This window comes from Diadema setosum, chromosome 14 (genome assembly GCF_964275005.1).
Source record: "Diadema setosum chromosome 14, eeDiaSeto1, whole genome shotgun sequence".
Taxonomy (NCBI): domain Eukaryota; kingdom Metazoa; phylum Echinodermata; class Echinoidea; order Diadematoida; family Diadematidae; genus Diadema; species Diadema setosum.
Genome location: NC_092698.1, coordinates 22536459 through 22559308, shown reverse-complemented (window position 1 = coordinate 22559308; position 22850 = coordinate 22536459). Strand labels below are relative to the sequence as shown.

Here is a 22850-nt window from a genome sequence, read left to right as displayed (position 1 = left end):
GATTATATCTCTACATAAAACAGGGCCCTGGAATGGCAATGTGAACTGTAGTGAACGCTTTGCTTGCACAAGCAGACTGCTAGCATATCAGTCATTGTAGTGATACAGAGTACAAAGTGTCTGCTTTTAGAATCCTTGATTTACCATTCTTTTACATAATTTATCACTAAAATTTCTTCAGGCTATCAGAAATGTTATCTAAAGGTGTTCCATATCAGACAGTTGCTTGGAAGTTCAAAGCCAATTATGGAAGAAGAGTACCAGCTAATTTCATCTCCAAAATGTGTCGATCATGGGTTTGTTTTACCCTAGCTGATGCTAAATACCTAGATGTTCAACCATGATAATGCTGTTGTAATATCAAAAACTGGTCCATGTGAATGTATGAAACTTGCATCATGACTTGCAGGCTGTCATTCCCAATCCCCACTCCAAGTGTTGACAAGGAAAAGTAGAAATTATGCGGTGTGTAATATATGTCCCCGCCGGAAGTAGCATTTAGTACCAAAATGTACTATATAGGTAAAAAGATCAAGGTCAAAGGTCAAAATTCTATGTAGAAGTTTTGAAGCCCTCACCTAGTGCCATCACATAAAGCAAACGGAATCGAAATCGGGTTAGAAATGGCGAAGGAGTAGCATTTTGTAGCCAATGTACAATATAGGTAAAAAATCAAGGTCAAAGGTCAAAGAAGTCAAAGGACAAAATTCTGTGTAGAAGTTTTGAAGCCCTCACCTAGTGCCATCACATAAAGCAAACGGAATCGAAATCGGGTTAGAAATGGCGAAGGAGTAGCATTTAATAGCAAAATGTACAATACAGGTCAAAAATCAAGGTCAGAGGTCAAAGAAGTCAAAGGTCAAAATTCTGTGGAGAAGTTTTGAAGCCCTCACCAAGTGCCATCACTTAAAGCAAACGGAATTGAAATCGGGTTACAAATGGCGAAGGAGTAGCATTTTGTAGCAAAATGTACAATTTAGGTCAAAAATCAAGGTCAAAGGTCAAAGAAGTCAAAGGTCAAAATTCTGTGTAGAAGTTTTGAAGCCCTCACCTAGTGCCATCATATAAAGCAAACGGAATCGAAATCGGGTTAGAAATGGCGAAGGAGTAGCATTTTGTAGCCAATGTACAATATAGGCAAAAAATCAAGGTCAAAGGTCAAAGAAGTCAAAGGTCAAAATTCTGTGTAGAAGTTTTGAAGCCCTCACCTAGTGCCATCATATAAAGCAAACGGAATCAAAATCGGGTTAGAAATGGCGAAGGAGTAGCATTTTGAAGCAAAATGTACAATATAGGTCAAAGGTCAAGGTCAAAGGTCACAACTGAAATTCTTTATAGAAGTTTCAAAGCTCCCATGTAGTGCTATCATATAAAGCAAACAGAATCAAAATCGGGTTAGAAATGGCGAAGGAGTAGCATTTTGAACATTTTGATCACACACGGACGGACGCACGGACGGACACACGGACGCTCGGACGGACACACGGACACACGGACACACACACGTACGGAGCCCGTTTCATAGTCCCCTGCTCGAACTCGTTCGGCGGGGACAATAAATGGTTTCAGGTTCTTTTACTCCTGTCATATCTTACAAAGCTTTCACATCACTTTATCCAAACCTAGAGAAAACTAAAGATATATGCACAGCAGACTCCCGTTATAACAAAGTCCTTGGGTCAAGCATTTTTTTTTTTTGTTACAGCTGAAGAAACAAACAATAAAAAACAAAGAGCGGATAACGTTGTGGCCTGAATTTTTACTTCATTATAACCGTGTTCGTTATAATGGGAGTGCACGGTACAATGATAAAGAATGCATATCACTACAAACACTTAAAAGATGTTGTCAGTGATAATTTCTGTCATAATGTAAATTTCATGTCTCCTCAAGAAAGCAAAGTGCAATGAGCTCTTGAGGAAAATGAATTAAACAATACTGCTTTGGTTACACTGTGATTACACTACACATTGACTTTCAGCTGATGTTCCAGTGTGATGTGTCATATATAAAGACATGTCCAGGGGACCGTTTCATGAAAGTTGTCAGCCCTGACAAGTTGTCAGTCTCTGACTATTACCATAGTAACAGTCAGTGACCAAAGCTTCTCAGCCAATCAAAACCGAGGATTTTACTGAAATTGTCAGAGACTGACAACTTGTCAGTGCTGACTAAATTGATGAAACACCCCCAGGTGTCACTAAACACTGATTGTTTCTTGCTCTCTTACTAAACTGTTATATCTTGTTTACAGTTGTATGCAAATACACTGTACACAAAACATCTTAAAGTGTGATTACACTACACATTGACATTCAGCTGATCTTTCCAAGTGACGTGTCATACAGTATAAACACATGTCCAGGTGTCACTGAAAACTAATTGTTTCTTGCACTCTGAATACTATAAACTGCTGCATCTTGTGTACAACTGCATGCAAATATACAAAACACCTTACACTGTGATAACACTACACACTGACTTTCAGCTGACCTTTCAGAGTGATGTGTCATACGTGACCCTGCATCACAAAACCAACAAAAAGTCGCCAGACATGGATTTTTAGTTAAGGGCAGATTCTGAAAGAGCAAACTCTAAGCTTTTAAATGTTGTATACTGACAGTAACTCAATTCAAGTGGATTCTCCTAACCTATATAAATATTGGAAAGAAAGCACAAACTCTGGAAAACTTTGAACTGAGAAAAGAGGCTCTGAACTACAGGGTCTATTCAAGCGCTTACTCTTTACTAAGCCGTGCTACGTGTGCCATGAATGGGACAAAGAACATGATATAAACCACATGTAGCAACAACAATGAAGGGATTACTGGTATCAGATTAAGCTGAAATTGAGCACACTCTATGAACACATTCTGTTCATGACCAATATCAACTTTCAAAGCAGTACCATCATCCTTTCAATGGTTATTAGAGTTGAAAGTTAAGAGTGTGCAAAGGATTTTCAAGAAATGGACAGGGGCCACAAAGAAAAACCTGATCACACTACTCTATACCACAAAAGGGGTTGCAGAAAAACTGCTGAAAATCCACTTTCCCATTCAGTTTATAACCCCAAACTCGAGAATAATGCAGGACAAGAATAGCTCTTTCAGAAAATATGGAAAACTCAAATTCGACTAGGTTGACCCATTTCACCTTTCTTGAGTCCTCACATAAAATCAAGGGGTGCGTCTTTTTGTGTGTTTTGTGATGCATGGTCACATATAAACACACGTCCAGGTGTCACTGAACACTGATTGTTTTTTGCGCTCTTACTAAACTGCTATATCTTGTGTACAGCTGCATGCAAATACAATGTACATAAAACAAGTAAAGGTGTATTAATCTCACTACAAACTGACATTTAAGTCTCTATTGCTAAGCAAAATAAAGAGCATGCTAAATGAATCAGCTTAATAATATACTCAAAGTGATAAATACTGCTTTAACAGAGATATTTCCTTACAACCAGACAAATTGTTTATGGCTTGCATGAGCCCAAACAAGCTACAACTAATACAAGCAAGCATATTCCAAGTACTGTTATTGAATTGCATCAAGCCTACAGGTGGCGGGAATAGCTAGTCACTAGGCTTAAGATGCACACAACGTTTCTAATCTGAAAGATTATAACTCAAAGTTTTTAGCTTCGATGATAATCTTGTAGTTTAGCAATGTGTGGATGTGCTCAAAGGTGAGCAATCTTTAATTCTTCATATGCCATGGTTGAAACCCCCCTGTATGCCACATTATTCTGAGACACCAACATAGTCATGCTTTGAGAAAACATTTTGTTTTTCAGATTAATATTACTTCTATAGATTTCTGTTAAGCTGGACATGTGGTGAGCAAAGTTGTAGAGAAAATGCTGAGCTATGCTTTGATGAAAATTGTATGACAAATCGTTGTTTGTTTTTCTATGAAATGACCAGTAGCTATACATTACTGTAAACGTGGTAAAGGCATGACTTTTGCACACAAAACAGTGACAGAAACTCAGAATTTGCACGCAAATCTGTTACAGAACACCACCTGATAGTCATTCACCACCTGAAAAGTAAGCTATAAGTGAGACGAACGGAAGCGCTAGAAAAGCTTCATTGTACTGCGGCATTTGGCGATTTAGCTATCGGTTTGGGTGGGTTTGTGGGTTTTGAGCAAAATATGCGAAGTTGGCATGCCGTCGACTGAGTCGGACGTGCGAATGTGGCACATAAAGAGTTAAGATACTGTTGTGATGAAAAACCACGAGACATGGGGGGGGGGGGGGAATCCCCCACTCAAGGTTTAACATTGTGTAGACACAATAATCAACAAACTCAAAAGTTGGCACAACCTCTCTGTGGAGCATATTTCCCCCCTTACAATGTAGCTTCCAGGTAAACTTCCAATGCATGTTGTACACTTATGTGTCATCGCACATTATCATGTTTATCACTAATGTGGTGTGTATGCATTTCCTCCGGTTCTTTGGTTTGAGTGGGACTCTCACTCAAGGGTCATGTGGACACGTGCCATAGTTTTTAACTACAAGCTATGCATCAAGGTTTAAAACTTTGAGTTAATTTCAAAGATTATAAACATCATGTAAATCAAAGTATCCCCTTAAAGGAAATATTTCAATAGATAATGATACAGAAGTAACAGGCTCATTAGTCACATGCATATGTAAACCATGACCCCCATGGAATAAACCGTTTCTGCTTTTAAATTCTATGCATGCTTTGTTCACAAAAGATTGCTTTAACCCGTTGAAGGCAAGCCCTCAGTATACACGGGCAGGTGTCTATGGGAAATGTGTGTTACAGCAAAATCAGCCCATCCTCAACGGGTTAACAACTACAAAGGTTGCTGGAGTCTTGTCCTTTCCTTGGCAACAATTGATAATGCTATGCAAATTCCTTCCAAAGAAACTTGACCCGTTGAGGACAGAATTATTTTGCTACAACACGCATTTCCCATAGACACTTGCCCAAGCATACTTGGGACTCGTTCTCAATGGGTTAATTGGGGGGAGCAGGTATTCCCATCAAGAACAGAATTGATTTCAAGATCTTACTGCTCACTTTTAAAGCCATTCATGGTCTGGCCCCAGGATACCTGTCTTCCCTAATCGAGCGACGGCAGCCTCGCCCTGGCCTTCATTCATCTGGCCTTACTCTCCAGGTGCCCATCACACATCTCAAGGGATACGGAGACCGGGTATTTTCCTCTATCGCTCCTTGCCTATGGAACTCCCTCCCACCTTTCCTCCATGAAATTGACAAACTGGATCACTTCAAAGCCTCACTCAAAACTCACATTTTTCACCTGGCATTCAATTGCTAACTGTCTTGGAGGAGTCTGCACCTTTGAATGTTTCTATAACAGATATATGGCGCAATACAAATGCTGTGGATCATCATCATCATTATGTAATCTTGATGGTTAATATGCTGTAGAAAAAACATCTATGAATCGTAATGCAGTTCATGCCAATTATAATGAAGATGGTCGTAACAAAACTTGTTACAATGAAGTAAAGATTCAAGTAAAAAAAAAAAAAAAAAAAAAAAAAAAAATCATTGTATCCACATCTCTAAACACTCGATTGTTCGGCTGGAAATGAAATTTCGATATTGAGAAGAAAACTGGCGGTCCCCAGATCATAATGTGTCGCCTAGCTGTAAAAAATGATCCATTCACTCTGCCATGTTATGAAAAAAAAGTCAGTAAACTCACAAATTACACTTGTGCATGTTGTATGGCATATTCTTGAAATTGGCAGTCTTTTTCTCATTATTTTGTTCAGATAGCATGCTTTTAAATTTTCTTCGCTCTCTGGGGAGATCATCGAATACAGTATGGCTTTAATATAGCAGGATTTCCCTACACAAAGTTTTAGAAAAACTACGCAATTTCCAATTGCACTTTTTGATCAAGCACTATTAGAATAAAACATTGATAGCACCCCATTACTTTTTCAAGTTTATGAAATATATATATATATATTATATCCAGAAATATTGTCTCTGTATGATGAAAAGATAACAATTCCACAATACTAGGATCTCTTGGTAAGCCCATAATTCTCTATGATGTCCTGATCAAAGTGGTTCTTCCATCATTCAGTATTAGTGAAAACGAAAGGAAACGAAAGGAAAGAAATATTGCATTCACGCTCATCAACTGTATGCAGCTTTGCCAAATACTTCACCTATTTCCTGCACAGTCTTTGACAGACCTACATCAGTTAAATTGACAACGGCAGCTACAACAATTCCCCTTGGAAGCCCACTGAGGGCGCTCTTTGACAATTCCTTCTGACTGCTATCCAATTCTACTCGGTCATTGCTCACAGAGTTAGCCTCACATTTCTCACTGACGCCATCCTCTGGGCACGGGACTATGGCCATCAAACTGCTGAAGCCCATTGCTCCACCACTGTGAGAGACAAAGTGTCGCCGGGGTCGGCACTGACCATGCTTCTGTTCCCTCTCCACGACAGCCCAGCCCATGGCGTAGCAGGACTCATTCGACGGTTTGGACTTGGCATTGGGGACGGGTTTCCATATTGTTTGCATCGTGCTTTGTTTCAGCAAGCCTGGTAGATTTTCTGAATTGAGAGAACAACAACAAAAAATCATTTAAACCTGATCATGTAATTCTTGGTTGTCGTCTGGTCTGAACAGGCCTAAATATGCATTGGATATGGATAACACCAAACTGAATGTACGAGGACATTGTGGTCATATCACTCTGTACTGATGATGAGAAAACTCTCTGAGAAATAAATTTGCAAGAATACACTATATCTGTACAATAACTACCCTCAGATGAAGTCTAAAAATTTCAACCATCAGCAATGAATGATTGATGCTACTACACTGCAAAGGAAATAGTCCACGTAGCCCTTCCCTTCTCTCAATGAACTCTTTTTATCACACTAGTATAAGCACCTCAGCAGATACTCATACTGTACGAGCTGAAATTTTCGCGGTGGTTTTATTTTCACGAATTTCACGAATCGCCTTTGAACCGCGAAAATAACAACACGCGAAAATAACAACGTGCGAATAGATAAGTACAGTTAGACCTCGCAACCGCGAAATTAACAACATGTGAAAATGTCCTCCTAGTAGCAATTCCCGAAAATATCTGTACGCGAAAATTTCAGCTCGTACAGTATTCATATCAGCTCAACAGTAAAACTAACTTGAAGACATGCATATTAGAGAATTCAATTGCTTAATCAGGTATTTTTCCTACATCTGCATTCTGTTACTGTCATTGTAACACCAATGAGGTGTTTTTTGTTTTTTTTTTAAGAAGTAAGTGATGAAAAACAAATGGTTTATTGTCACTTGGTCTAGTATCAGATGGTCTACTACCCAGTTTGTCTAACACCACTATGGCTAAACTCATTTTCATTTTGGTCTATTACCAACTTCATCTAATACCTGTTTGGTCTAATCCTTGCTTGGTATTATGCCCAGTTTGGCAAATTATTGTTTTGTCTAATGAGCAGATGGTCTGATTGCACATGCAATTTTGTCTCCTTGGATTTTTTCCCATTTTGTCTAATAAACTGTGGGTACATGTATTAGACGAAATGGAAGTAGACCAACTGGTAATGAGGCTAAGCGGCAATTGGACTATGGTCACTAGATGAACTGGTTGTAGATGAAACAGAATTAGCCTATGTGCGTTGAGTTGAGACTAAATGGCCATTACACAAAATGGCAGTAGACCAAGTGATACATGTAGATCAAAAATTAAACCAAGGGTGACATGTTTCTGATGACAGAGAGCAGCAATTTTGCTGATACCTTTGTCTTCTGGAGACTTCTGATAGCTGTACAGCATGGCGTTGCCAAACTTGATCAGGTCTCCCACCGTCGAGAGGTATCCGCCCCCTGCCCACTTGTAGGACAAGTCGACGTAGGGAGTGTTTTCCAGTCGTCCCTTCTTGTTAAACTGGTAGCCCCTGATCAGAGTACAATAGGGAAACAAAGCAGTCAAATTTTCTGTGAGGCACGAAGCTTAATGTGTACCTCAAAGTTTCCATTAAAAAGTTGCACTTGATTGCACTTGAGTACAAAACATAGCTCCATTTTATCATTGATTGACGTCCCATCCTGTTTTTAGATTTTTGGTAACTTTGTAGAAGCAGTGCATCTCCAGTTCTATAAAGCACAGCTTGATAAATTCAATTTGTATCCTTATAGCTCAATGCTTATTCATTTGCTTTAAAAACTGATTTTTATAGCAACATTAAACATGAACAGTCCTTGTTATTGTTATTGAGGGAGTATTTGAAAATTGATGAGAATTACAGAAAGAAAATGTCAAAGAGGAAGAAGACAGTCTGGCGGGAGAGAGTTGAAACATTGTAAGTCTTTTTTAAGTGAGCCAGCAGGAGAAATGCTTATTTATCTAGATGGTAATACACATGGTTCTGTGACATTTTCTCCTGCAACTATTGCTCCCATGAAATATCTGCACACTAAGTCAAACATAAATCCTGCCTACAAGCATATCAAACCCTAAGCCTAATCCTCACATCAAACTAAACCTAAAACCTTATCATAACCCTAACCCTAACTCTAAGTCCTTGCAGAAAATAATACAAGAGTCATTGTTGTGTCACCGACACACATAAACTCATATCATATGTACCTTGCCCTGTGATATATGATTGGTATGGGCTTGTCAGGCACTGTCTCCTTGAGGTCCATCTCTGTGAGCAGTGTCTGCATGTAAGCCAGGAAGTCCTTGCCAGAGGCTGCCTCCACCACTGCACTAATCAACGTCCAGCCATGTGTGGTGTAGAGGTACTTCGAACCTATGGTCAGTCCAGACATACAGTGTAGAGTTAGGTTAGCTATCAATGTGCTTATTTACCAAGTTTGAGACAAGATACTGCAAAAGCTGTTATTTTGGAGTACAGATATTTTCTTAAAGATGTTATTTTTCACAAATTTGACACCAAGGCTACTGCAAATGCACTAATGCCTGTCCGTTCGCGACATTCGGAATTCATGGTCCGACAATGATTCGCGAAATTCATGAAAAATCGAACCCTTGTGAAAATAACAGCTTTAACAGTAATTGTTCCCATCACTGCATGACTGGTATCAAACAGAAGAGCACAATGTCTACTGTACAATCACAAAGCAAATGAGTACGGATTTTTTTTTTTTCCCAACAAAAATGAACAAATTCTGATGTTCAAAGTCCGCATTTTAATGACCCTAGATTTCTTTAGAATATGACCTTGGAATAAGATACCTCATTTCATTCTAAAAGTGTTATGGTGACATGACATCATCAGACAAAGTAAAGTGGACACATAAGATACAGATAACCTGTATAAATGATGACATTATCTTTGCTCCATGGTACATGTATGGAAAAGTACAAAAAGGAAGAAACAAGAGCAATACTCCCCCCAACAAAAAAACAAAACCATTGCGAGTTAGAGAATAGTTTCTTCTTCAATTTCCTGTATAGATTTAATCATTTGATGGCTTCTGAGGTGAGATATTGCGATTGTCCTGCAACACTTCCCCAGCAGTTTTGCATACACAAGCTGTCAGCTTTATGCAAATGAGGCTTCAAGGTGTAATGCTTTTGGCATTAATTGCATCGTATTGCCATGCCTGTTACGTTCCACATGAAAGTCCTTACAGTATGTGTAAGGTATTGTTTATTCTAACAGTTTAATTTTCCAGAGTACTGTAAAAGCAGATATTGATGGTGAGATGTGTTTTGCATGTTTTTAATTCCCGGGAATCAGAAGAGATTTACTACTGGAACATATGGGAAGCAAAAATATTTGTGTGCTTTTATTTCGGCACTAGTTCCTGGCTGCGTAAATGAATTGCGCGAACATTTCAACACCACGAAAATTTCCAATCTTACAGTAATGTTTCTGGTGTCTATGCACCCCTCCCCCTGCTCTCCATATACATACGAGTGACCTAGGCCTTTAATATTGTGCTGAGAAGCCTGCTAAACATACGATATATATACACTCAGCAAAAAAGAAAGTAAACACTTTTTCAAGGCCATGTTTCTCATAGAATATTTGGCTAAATATTCATGTTTTATATACCATGTTAAAGGTAATTTAATTAGCTAACACCCTGGTAGGTTAGTACAAAGGGAAACTTTACGCATGAATGAACACATGCATTTTTCTCTTCCAAGGCACTAGTTCTTATTCATGCGTATGTGTTCTTCCACATAACAGTGAGAGCAAAAGACAAATTTAACACGATCAGATCCACAAATTGATTTACAGAATCACCCACTGATCTCTATAATGTCTCTGTAGCCTCCAAAGATAAAGAAAGGCAAAAATGAAAATTATTTTCATTTTATCACCTTTGCAGCTTGCTCCCTACGATATTTGAATTTCAGTTGACAAAAAGCTCTTATTTTCCTCTTTTAGTTTCCCACTTTGTTTTTGTTTGAGGATATAAAGAGATGCAAGGAAACAAAAACATAGTTTTGCTATTCATTCATGTCTCTCATTGTCTTAAACTAATATTTTGTTATCAATGCTATAGTGAAGGGCATTTGCAAATGAATGACCAAATGTCAATTTCTGCAATTTTTATTTTTGTGCCTTTGAAGACAAAAATGAATGTGTTCACTCATGTGTAAAATTTCCCTTTGTACTAAAGTACTGGGTTGATAGCCAATTAAATAACTTAAAATATGACATATGACACAAAGATTTTTACCAAAATCTTCTATGAAAAACATGTAATGGAAAAAGTGTTTAATGAAGTGAAATGAAATGTTTAATGTTAACTGAATTTTTAAAAATACTTTTTTAGCATTGCATCTGATTTGAATGCATCCCAAAAGTTGTAACAACAATAACAACACTTACGAGTCTTTGTTTTACAGCACAAGCTGGAACTTAACTCACCTGGTTTATGCACTAATGGATCATCCTTGAACAAATCCAAGGATTTACTGACGGACTTGAACTCCCTTTTTGATACCATTTCTTCAGTGGAGCTGTCAGGCACATTTTGCTTTTTATCAGTTTTTTCTGATTTTGGCTTGTCCACTTTCTCTGATTTTGGCTTGTACACTTTCTCTGACTTTGGCTTGTCCACTTTCTCTGATTTTGGCTTGTCCATTTTCTCCGCTGAAACATTCTCTGTTTTGGCGTTGGAAGCACTTTCACTTTTGTCCTTGGCCTTTTCATTAGGATTTTCTCCTTTCTTGTCCTTCTTCTTCAAGTACGATTTATCATAGTGACGAATTCCTCCAAGGTGAGAAAGGAGATGTCTTGTTGTCACGGTAACCTATTAGAGAGACCCATACAGACATGGGGTTTATATGTGACCCCGCATCATAAAACCGCCAAAAAGTTGACAGACATGGACTTTTATAGTTAGGGGAAGATTCTATTAAGAGCAGATTCGAAGCATTAAAATGATGTATAACTCTATACAAATGGGCTTTCCTAACCTACCTATTAAGTAATAGAGGAAAAAACTACACGCTCTGGAAAAACAGTTTATTGATCAAAGGAAAGAGGCTGTGCCCTGTGCAATGAATGGGACAAACAACAGGATGTAAAACTCTATAGCAACCCCACCAAAGGGATTATCAGATTAAGCTAAAACTTTGCACACTCTGTAAGTACATTCTATTCATGACTAAACCTAACTTTCAAATCAGTAGCATCATCCTTTCAAAAGATATAAGAGTTAAAACCGAAAAATGTGTAAAGGGTTTTCAAGAAATGAAGAGGGGCTTCTGAACCATGTCTAATCACACTCTTGTACAGAAAAAAAGTGTTCTAAAAAAGATAAAACACACAATTTTACATTTGTTACATAATCCAAACTTTAAGATTATGTAGACGAAATGCTCTTTTAGAAAATATACAAGACTATAGATTGATTAGGATGACCTAGTTCACCTATTTCATTGAGTCCTCACATAAAATTGGGAAAAGGGCTTTTTGTTGATTTTGTGAAGAAGGGTCACAAAATATGAGAATGGAAATTTCTCAATCTGAGATTAACGATTTCTATCCACCTATGTAGGCTTCTAATCTACACATATATACATGTATTGAGTAGCAGGACTAGAAGTAGCAGAATATGGAATGGGATGCCAACACACAATGATTTTATCATCTCATGGTCATGTATAACCTGATCTGGCATTTGCCATATATGTCAATTTCTACAAATCTGAAGATTAGGGTAAACTCCTAAAACATATCCATATCAAAGACTCAATTCACATCAGACTGTTGCCCACCTCTGAAAGCAAAGATGAGTACTGCGATAAGGTTGACTAATGCTCCATGTTTTAGTTTGACGAAAACACGGAGCACAAGCCACTAAGCTTATCGCAAACAATATATAATATCTACTGGCTAAAAGACAATATTTAAGGAAACAAAAAACTCTACCCACTTTTTCTCCTTCCCATTCCTTCTCTGGGAAGCTTGGAACATAATCCTGCACCGGTTTGTCCAGATCAAGTTTGCCTTCCTCCCACAGCTTGGCTACGGCTGTCATGGTGAGCGACTTGCTGATGCTGGCGATTCGCATTACATGTTGTGGACCGCAGGGAACGCGGTTCTCGACATCACAGTAGCCCAGACCTGGATGCAATGCAAATAGGAGAGAAATCAAGTGTGAATTACAAATGTAGCTTTCAAGAATTAAGTCATTTCAAGTTTGCGTTATCATCAGTTTCTCCCACAGACATCCGTTTGCATACATTTTATGTTTGCGAGAGCCAAGATTCGCAAAATCAAAATGCACGTAAAAGTTCTTGTCCACACTATATGCTTTGAATGTTAGAGACAACTCACGAAAATTTCATGCCACAAAAAAAAAGGCCGTTGGCTCCAATTTGCCAAAAATTTCATGCCACAAAAATATTGTGTTTTACAGTACTGGCCTTTGAAGTGCAATGAAAGGACTTGAACATTCTACGTCTGTGTAATCAAGCAGTTTGAGTGATATATAGTCAGAGATATAAACAAGCAGCTCATAATTGTGCCTGAAATGACTCATTCTCTTGTCCATGTTTAACTCAGTCAAAGAATATTGAGAGTCATACATTTTTCCTATGACTACAGCTTTAAGAGAATAGCCCCTTCTTTGAAACCCCAAACAAACCTTGAAATTGGATGACATACATGTAATGGCATCTTGAAAGAAAGCAGTGAATTTGGGAGCCACGCTTTCATTTGTTACTGAAAAAAAAAAAAGAGGACTTGCCCTGCCTAGAGCTTTGTGAATATAAAATACAGTTGTACGTCTCTTTTAAGACTTAACCTTTCCCTTACTGAATTCTGAAATCCCCATGGACATAATACACAGGCCACCAGGTTCCTGTAAGGAACGGGTTAACAGCACTTCATGAACAAAATAAAGCGAAAACAAACCAAAGTATGATCAGGCATATATCATAATCATATGACCCACATTGTAAACTGCTGTTTTGGTGATTTTTTTCATGCATTGTATTTCACTTGATCCCGATTACCGTTGTTTTCTTTTGCAAAATGATTTTTCCCTTTTTGAGAGTTTTTAACAAGAAGATACACAAATAAGGGTTAACATACTCTGACCACTGACATCACAGTAAATAATAATCTTGCGACTATATTGCAGCCTGTTTCATAAAAAAGTGTAAGTTTGATATCAAACATGGGATCAAACATAACTCGAGCCAATCAGACTGTGTAGGACTTTGTTTGATTTTAATGTTTGGTATCAAACATACTTTTTTATGCGACGAGCCCATATTGTCACCATATTTCTCAGAGACAGAAAAAGCACTGTTGCTGCACATACTGTCTAAAATTTACTATCTGCAGTATGTTGGAAAGGCAACTTTTCTTTTTTCTTCAATCATGCAATGAGCCAGGTAAGGAGATTTGTGATAACACAGAGAGGTTATTGTTGTTATCTTTAGGGGGTGTCTTTTTTGTTTCTCATACAATTCTTTTAATTCATATGAGTAAGAACAGTGGCTCTGAGATATCCTGATGTGAAAGACAAGTCTCAACGCAGTGAGAACCCATTATAGCAAACATGGTTATAACAAAAGTTTGTTCTACAACAAAGTAACAATTCAGGTCCCCAAATCATCATCTATATATCCCTTATACACTTTATTTGTTCTGCTGTTTATATAAAATTTCAACAAAATGAAAGAAAATTGCAGGTTCCAATGACTATTTCTTAACAATAGTCGTCTGTCAATGACGCAACCTATTCCTGATATCAATGGCTTGGCCAAATAGTGGGAACATCATAGGATGTCTAAAAGTTTCCCTCTGGTTGTACAATGCCTCTTTCAGGAAGCAAATGTTCTCCTACAGATACCTGAAATTCTCCACACGTTGGTATTTCAACCCCAATATAGCGGTCACATTTTTAAAGGCACATAGACCCAAGGGTTTAGTTGAATGTGTACGCGGGCGCACGGCGCAAAATTCCTACAGAGACCTACGCTATCGATTCCTCTTTAGCGCTTATGCTTTGACCCATTTCAGTGGGTCCGAAGAAGTCTGATCCACTGTAGTCAGTGGTCCGATCACAATTTGGCTCATGATTCGGCTGGTGATGGCAGCTTTAGCAAACTTCTTCTGTGACGTCATACTAAGAAGCACGCACCCTGGCATCACTACTGACTGTGTGATGCACAGAGAAGACAACAAAGGCTGTCTTGATGACAGCTCAACTTCGGCAATCTTTGTATTAATGCTTACGGTGATCGGCACTATCATCTAACAGCGCCCCCGCAAATAACAGGTCTATGTGCCTTTAAGACACTCAATACCAGCCAGTATTTTGTCACTTACCCTCTGCCCAGACCAGCTGGCCATCAACACTCACTGCAGCAACAATCCCAGGTGCTCCGCATTCATCCTGAGGATGCAAAGGTGCAACATCAAACATTATGAGATTAACATTCTTCATTCTGTACTAGTTCAGCTTAAAACAACGTTAAGAGTACAGATTTAGCGCACCACAATACTTTTCCAACTCTTCATTCTTTAGGAAGAAAGATTTGCGGTGACACCATGTGTATGTTACATATATATATGTACATACACATGGTGTCACCGCAAATCTTTCTTCCTAATTAACTTCACCATGCAAACCTTCAAACAACACATAATCTTCATTCTTTGTCAAATCATACTGATTTTACTTAGATTTATTAATATGAAATAGAGTATAGGGAATCTGATGTTACAATTTCAAGAGCCACAAATTTGTTAATAGTGTCTGACAGTAAAGCTTCAGAGAATGACAGTATAGTATGCTACAGTAACCAGGGGCAACACACTATGTTTCCTTATTTCTGCTATATACACAGTATAGCTGTAAATCAAACTGCTGCCCTCTTGGCCTACCGAGAAAGTGGATTTATTCTTTCTTTCTTTTTTAATGCCATGTATAAGTCAATACAATTTTGACTTCTTTATTTTTCTCATAATTTCGCACTTGTTGATAAGTTAGTATTTTTCATGAATTGCAAATATAGCACTCTGTAATGCATCATGCTGCTAACGCATGTTTACTGTTTATTCACTTATTACCTCGGAGGTTTTGTTTTCCTCAGTGTTGGTTTGTTTGTTTGTCTGTATGCAAAATAACTATTTTAAAAAAATAGATTTGAATGAAACTTGCAAGAAAAGTTGATAATGATACACAGAACAGATGATTAATTTTGGTAGTGATTCAGGAATTCTTATGAATTTCTGAAAGATTTTTATCTTTTGGCAGGTAAGGCCAATGAACTTGGGAGTTCAAGCTGCATGTATTTGAGGTTTGCATTAGATATTATGCTCTTAAAAAGTTATTACGAAACTAGATCATGACAATCTCTTGGACCTGATGTAGTTCATGTTAGAATACTAATGGAATTACAAGAATCAGTAGCTCCAGTATTAGCAGATATTTTCAACACATCATTAAATACAGGCCTAGTACCAGTAATGTGGCGATCTGCTCAATTCATAAGAAAGGTCCGCAATGTGATGCAGAAAATTGACCCGTGAGTCCTATAAGTGCTGTCTGCAAAATAATGGAAACACTTATAAGGGATTCACTAATGGCTCATCTTGAAAATAATGATCTTCTAAAACACCTCATTAACATTGGTTAGAAAAGGCAAATCCTGTGCTACCCAACTACTTGAAGTAACAAACGACTGGAGTGCTGCTTTTGACGACAAAGAAATAGTCGACTGTATTTATCTAGATTATCAAAAAGCCTAAGTTGACAGTGTTCCACATACAAGACTGCTCAAGAAAATTCATGGATTTGGAATTGGAGGAAAACTCTGGAACTTGATTAAAGCATTTCTACTTGATCGCACACAATGTGTAGAAGTAGAAGGAGCCAGCTCACCTAAAAAAGAAGTAAGTGGAATTCCTCAGGGAAGTGTTATTGGCCCATTCTTATTGTCATATTCATCAATGACCAACGGGAGATGATATCTTCAATTTCCACGGTTAAATTATTTGCTGACGACACCACATTGTACGCCTCACAACACCGACAAGACCGAAAATAACAACATTCAGGAAGATTTGTTCACACTCGCATCATGGGCCAAGTATTGGCAATCATCTTTTATTCAATTTCAAAGAAATGTAAAGTAATGTGCCTTGGAAAGAGAAACCCTGGACTGAGTTATCATCTAAACCCTCATGACACATCAGTACTTCTCAAGGTAACACATGAAAAAGATCCTGGAGTAACTTTCGACAGTTAGTCTACACTTCTCCAACCATGTCAACAGAGTATGTGCCAAGACAAATCAACTTCTGGGATTTATCGAGAGATCCTTCTCTAACCTGGATGAAAGAGGCTTTAAAAGAAGGACATTGTCAAACTGGAGAATGTACAACGACGAGCAACAAAGCTGTCACCTTGTCTGACAGACCTGAGTTACACAGAACGACTAAGCAAACTGCGCCTCCACATGTTGTCTTTTAGGAGAAACAGAGCAAATATGATCCAGATATTTAAGATCTTTAATGGCCTAGATGATTTGCATAGCCCAGATTTCTTCCAGCAATCATTCCAGGACGAGAGGTCACATACATTGTACTTCCCAAGCTCAGAAAACTCCACACAAACTCAAAACTATGACAAAGGAATTTCTCTCATCATGCAGTCAACCTCTGGAACAGCCTACCACTGGAAGTCATCAATAGCAATAGTATAAACTCCTCCAAATCAAATTTAGAGAAGGCATGGAAATGTGAATTCCTTTCTAATGCTCTTGCCCTATGCATGCAAATAGTAGTGCAAAAAATATCTGTAGCATGACACAAGTGGATGAAGAGGGGCAAATAAGTTGTGCAGTATTGGGCATCCCCCTCCCTTTATTTTTTGCCAAAACAAAAGAAATAAAAAGAAAAAACGGGGGTGCAGGTGCCCCCTATAATTTTGTAAAGGCTCCCCCTCTTTATGGAATGCCTGGATCCACCTGTTTTGTATACTTTATGCCCAACATCAGGGTTAATCAAGGTAAATGTTTAAAGGATACCTCCGGACGATTTTCAGATTTTTGCATATGAACAACTATAAATTGGTTACACTGGGTGCAGAGTTTCAGAATTTGTAGAGATTGGGATAAGGAATAGGAGTGTTTTCAAAATTTTTAACGAATCACAACGAACAAGGATGATGACATGGCAGCCTCACAACAAGAATGCATGAGTTGGGGGCTAGAGGAAGCAGAACAAAAGAAGAAGGCATGCATAAATTTTGCACAGGTGAACTGTGAAGCACGAGGTATTGTAATGGAATTACACTGCTACATTTCTGAAATATGTGAGGCTCATATGTCACCATCTTTGTTCAGTGTACTATTTTGGGTTTTTCAGAGTATTGATTTCTCTGCTCAAGGACCACAATAAATTCAACAACTCTTTACATGGAGCTGTTGATTTATGTACTACAGGAAGTGAAATTATGAAAATCGTCTGGAATGCCCCTTTAATAGTTGTATCACTTACTTTAGCTCTCTGCAAAAGATCCCTCGCTCTGCGGACTGCAGCTTCATACTTGTCCCTCGATGTCACTCCAGTTTTCTCTACCCTTTCATCTGTGACCTTGCAGGCCCCTTCTTGTCGCTGAGGTGCTTCAAATGCTGAACACGAGGCTCTGAACTCTGGCAATGGCGGGTTATCTCTCAGTTTGTGGGCAGTCACATAAGCGGCAACACCGCCGCCGACAAGAGCCCCAACGGAGAGCAGCAGACTGCTACGGCTACGGCTACCACTGGTCAGCGGTGAGGTCAGCCTTGACCGCAGCTTTGGCATGCCACCTGAAAGCATCCTTGACTTTAATGCTGGCAAAACTTCTGATAGAGAGTGCTTGTAGAAAGGGGTAGACACAGGGCCTTGATAGGAGCAGCTGAACAGCAAAGACCAAACTAATTATAGGCTCCGTATTGCACTGATGAAGCCATTGTAGTCCAGTAGTATATAGAGAGGGAGAACAAATAGACGCTATATTTATCAGAAATCATTCATACTCACAGTCATAGAGTTACAAGTGTACAGTGGGGTAACTCTTTATGTAAACAATTCAACTGACTTTTTATGACTTGTACACCAAATTAAAACAGGTGTCATGCCCTTCAAGTATAATTCGGGGACCCATGGCCACGTACACTGTCGCATTCATATTACAGGACTGTAATGAGTGTATCATGTTATTGAACTTTGAGGAAACACATTTTATTATTGAAAATGAATTACAGGTCATGGGACTGTCTGATATTTTGCTAGTAGTACTTTCTTTTAATTGTGTAACATTTATGATTTAGTATCCCTACGTTCCTTTTTGTGTGACTTTCTCCACAGATTCATGAATTGCAGTGAGGTTACCAGAATAATGGTTCCTCCCCCCTTCCTATACAACCATTCTTAAAGGGGAAGGCTAGTAACTGATCAGTGGGAATCAGTGGAAATGCTGGGAGATGATTGTTCCAATCCTTATGGGATTCATTCAAGAGTTCATTGTATATCTATTGTTGTGTGAAAATGATTTGCTTCAGAATGGTCTCATATTCAAGTAATGTGCAGTTTAATGCTTCCAGGTTAGCGTCCCTGGTCAGTGACGGAGCATTAATCTGCACATTTCTTGAATATGAGACCGTTCTGAAGCAAATCATTTTCACACAACAATAGATATACAATGAACTCTTGAATGAATCCCATAAGGATTGGAACAATCATCTCCCAGCATTTCCACTGATTCCCACTGATCAGTTACTAGCCTTCCCCTTTAATACTGTTTGACTAGGGCCTACTTTATTTGGCTTTTTAGCACTGATCATAATGTAGTGCCCCTAACATTAGTAAGTTTAAATTCAAATCGATTGATTCATTGGCACATTGACAATTCATTAAATTAGAGCAGAGGGGTAGTAACAGTTAGAGGTGACTTTGAATAGCTTTGTCAAAGGAGGAAACATGCAATGTTTGCTTTTTTTGTTTGTTTGTTTGTTTTTTGAAAAATACAGCCTCTGGAATTGATGATTTCAGTCCTCGTATAATCAAACATACAATAAAAGAAATTAGCAAACCATTATGTCATATATTCAATTTATTTTTATCATCAGGAGTCTTTCCAGATAAATTGAAAATTGCTCGTGTAACCCCTGTGTTTAAAAATGGTGACAAATGTGAATTGTCAAATTACAGACCAATTTCAGTGCTTCCTTGTTTTTTGAAAATTTTGGAAAGGATTGTCTACAACCGTGCTGTTAAGTTTCTTGATAAAAATAATATTGTGGGTAGTTTTCAGTACGGCTTTCGCAGCAATTATTCAACTTCCATGGCCCTAACTGACATTGCGAATAAGATTGTTGATACGTTTGAGGAAAATTCCTTTCTTATTGGTGTTTTTGTTGTCTTGTCAAAGGCCTTTGACACAATTAATCATAATATTATGTTAGCTAAATTAAAGCATTATGGTTTTAGAGGTGTAGCATACAGTTGGTTTAAAAGCTACCTCTCCAATCGATATCAATGTACAAAATATAACAGTTGTATCCATATCAGACTTAAAGAAAATATTATGTGGAGTTCCACAAGGGTCCTTATTAGGACCACTGTTGTTTATATTATACATAAATGATATTGTAAATGTTTCTAATTCCGATACCTCATCGTACATATTATACGCTGATGACACTAATATATTGTTCAGTGGTAAGGATTTTCCTTCTTTGCAAGATCAAGTAAATACAGTGCACTCCCGTTATAACAAAATGCTCGGGACCGGCAGTTTTCTTTCGTTATAACGAAATTTCGTTATAACCGAACAAATACAATATATAACAAAAACAAGGAAACCACGTATATATATCATATTCTGTTTACTGAATACTCATCATACACTGGAAAGCTATGTGAAATGTGATGGGATAACTGTATCACAATAATAAACGCAAGTTCCCCTCAGAAACTGTGCGTGACACAAAGAGCGAACACACAGTGGTGTGAAGCGTTCACCCATGCAGAGACGCTATAAATGCTTGTTCCGCTAGGTATTTTCGAAAGCAATTCGCATTTCGTTATAACAGAGCACATTTCTTTTGTTTTTCTTTGTCTGTGGCACTCGGAAAAGACTTCGTTATAACGGAAATTTCGCTATAACCGTGTTTGTTATAAGTGAATTTTTTTACCATAGACTTTAATGGTGATAATTTTGGGACCAGAAGATTTACTTCGTTATAACGAAATTTCGTTATAACCGTGTTCGTTATAACAGGAGTGCACTGTAGTAACCTTTCAAAATTGTGTAAATATGGTTTCAGGCAAATTGATTATCTGTTAACTCCTGCAAATGAAACTTTATTGTTTTTAGTAATCGTAACAAATCATATGACACTGATTTTGTTAAAGTGGAATTGAATGATGTTCAAATTCCCAGGGTAGAGAAAACAAAATTTCTTGGTGTTATTTTAGATTCAAAATTAACATGGAAACCTCATAAACAAGAGACAGACAAAAAAATATCAAAGAACATTAGATATCCAGACTAAGCTACATGTTACCTACTGATGTATTACGGATGTCATACTCCACTCTTGTTTTGCCCTATTTGTCTTATTGCAACATGGTGTGGGGAAGTATACTTTTCAGTCCAGTCTAAAAAAAATTGACTTCATTAAAGCAAAACAAAATAGTAAGAGTTATACATGGAGCGAACCCGAAATCTAAAGCAGGCCCGTTATACTCAAAACTAAAATTGCTTACTTTGAAAAATATCACCACCTATCAGCAATGTATTTTTGTAGGCCTATATATCAGTGTGTCAACAAACTTTTGCCTGACCATTTTGTTCAATTGTTTCATATCAATCAGAATGTGCATAATTTTACAATACACGCTCCTCGTAATGCACTTGCCCAGACCCAGAACCTTTTCTTACCAACATAATATTCGTTTTGTGGGCCCCAAGAAATGGAACAATTTATCTAAAGACATAAGAAATGCACCATCTCAAAATTGTTTCAAGATAAGACTCAAGAAAAAGTTGTATTCATCCATATAAGGTAGTTTATAGTGAGGGCTGCTAAATTTCTCTTGATTTACTAAAATGCATTATAGATCTACATGTATGATGTACAGCTGTATAGTAGCCCTACTACATATCGACCACCCTTATTGAAACCGACCGCATATAATTCGCGCACTGAACACTTAGTACGCACTTTTCTGCGCGCAAAGCACATAAAAATGGATAGGCTTTGAATGTAGATTAGGATGGTGTGGGAAAACGCGATAATTCACTGTTCATTAATGGTTTTAATCAAGGACAAAATTTCGAATGAATATTTTCACCGAATCGTAATGACAGCACAATGTAATGTCTATGGAAGTTTCTAAAAGGCTTCTAAAGAGCTTCGTACAACACGGTGTTCAATACAACTCGGTTTACGTGCATTGTCAATGCAAAATCAGCGGTCGATCCTAAAAACGCGATTTACCTCGGGGAGCTGAAACGAGGCCACGCAAGTTCGTCGGCGATATTTTTGCACTGAAACTTCGAATCGAAAAGGGAACAACGGCATTTGATAGAGCTGGATTTTCTCAATCACGTAGGTCAAGTTTTTTACGTGAATTTCAGTGTTAAATATTCTTATCAAGCAAATAAACATTAGGCGGTCGATTAGTAGTAGGTCCAACCCTACATGTATGTACAATGTTGCCTTGTTTGTTTTAGTAACAAGTATATCGATCTTTGGGTTCCCTTTACCTCTTCTTAATGTATTTTTTTTTCTTCTCCTTTCTTTTCTCTCTTTTTCCTTCTTCCTCTCTGTTTTCCTCCTGCATCCTTAGCTTTAGTCTCTTGTGTATCTGTATCTCGTCTTGCAAATGTATATTAATGTCTTTTTAGCTATGTTTCAATCAGATTCAACTACGTTTATAAATGTTAAAGGTGCACTCACTTCAAGCTGTGCTTACTGAGTTGTCACCTCCAGTTTGTCATTACTGAATTGCTGTTGTTACACGAATTGATCTGGAAATAAATGTTCTTCTATTGAACTAACAGAACTCAGAAGTTAAACTTTTACATTAGATCTATTAGTCAATTATTAGAGTTGCAAGTTGTAGAAATCTAGTAGATCTATCTTAGTTTCTTTACCGTAGTGGGGGCTTATGCCTCAGATTGCACACACAAGGTTCACGCTCGAAAGGATACAGGATGTCGACGTCGAGATCGTACCACAGCGCCCCTGGGAATCCCAGCGTTCGTTCCTACATCGACTCTGCTTTCTCTCGCCTCTGACTTCGATCGCCCATCCGACTCGACTGCTGTGCTGCGGAG

At 38.0% G+C, this 22850-nt stretch overlaps 1 protein-coding gene across 1 annotated transcript; it reads right to left on the bottom strand.

The window, feature by feature from the left end:
- Positions 1–6013: 6013 nt before the first annotated feature.
- On the bottom strand, positions 6014–22850 carry LOC140237621 (serine beta-lactamase-like protein LACTB, mitochondrial). Its single transcript, XM_072317548.1, has 9 exons — positions 22668–22850; positions 18020–18461; positions 14843–14909; positions 12435–12625; positions 11135–11306; positions 10922–11086; positions 8659–8824; positions 7809–7966; positions 6014–6595 (listed from the first exon to the last, which is right to left on the bottom strand). The coding sequence occupies exons 2-9, from the start codon at positions 18338–18340 to the stop codon at positions 6165–6167; spliced, it is 1671 nt and encodes a 556-aa protein (XP_072173649.1). The 5' UTR covers positions 18341–18461; positions 22668–22850; the 3' UTR covers positions 6014–6164.

What these genes read in the sequence shown, in the direction of transcription:
- LOC140237621 (XM_072317548.1), bottom strand. Translation starts at nt 18,340, where the DNA reads ATGCTTTCAGGTGGCATGCCAAAGCTGCGGTCAAGGCTGACCTCACCG. An exon ending in ATCTTTTGCAGAGAGCTAAA is followed by an intron (nt 14,910 to 18,019) that starts GTAAGTGATACA and finishes TTGCATCCTCAG; the next exon opens with GATGAATGCGGAGCACCTGG. An exon ending in TCCATTAGTGCATAAACCAG is followed by an intron (nt 8,825 to 10,921) that starts GTGAGTTAAGTT and finishes GACTGACCATAG; the next exon opens with GTTCGAAGTACCTCTACACC.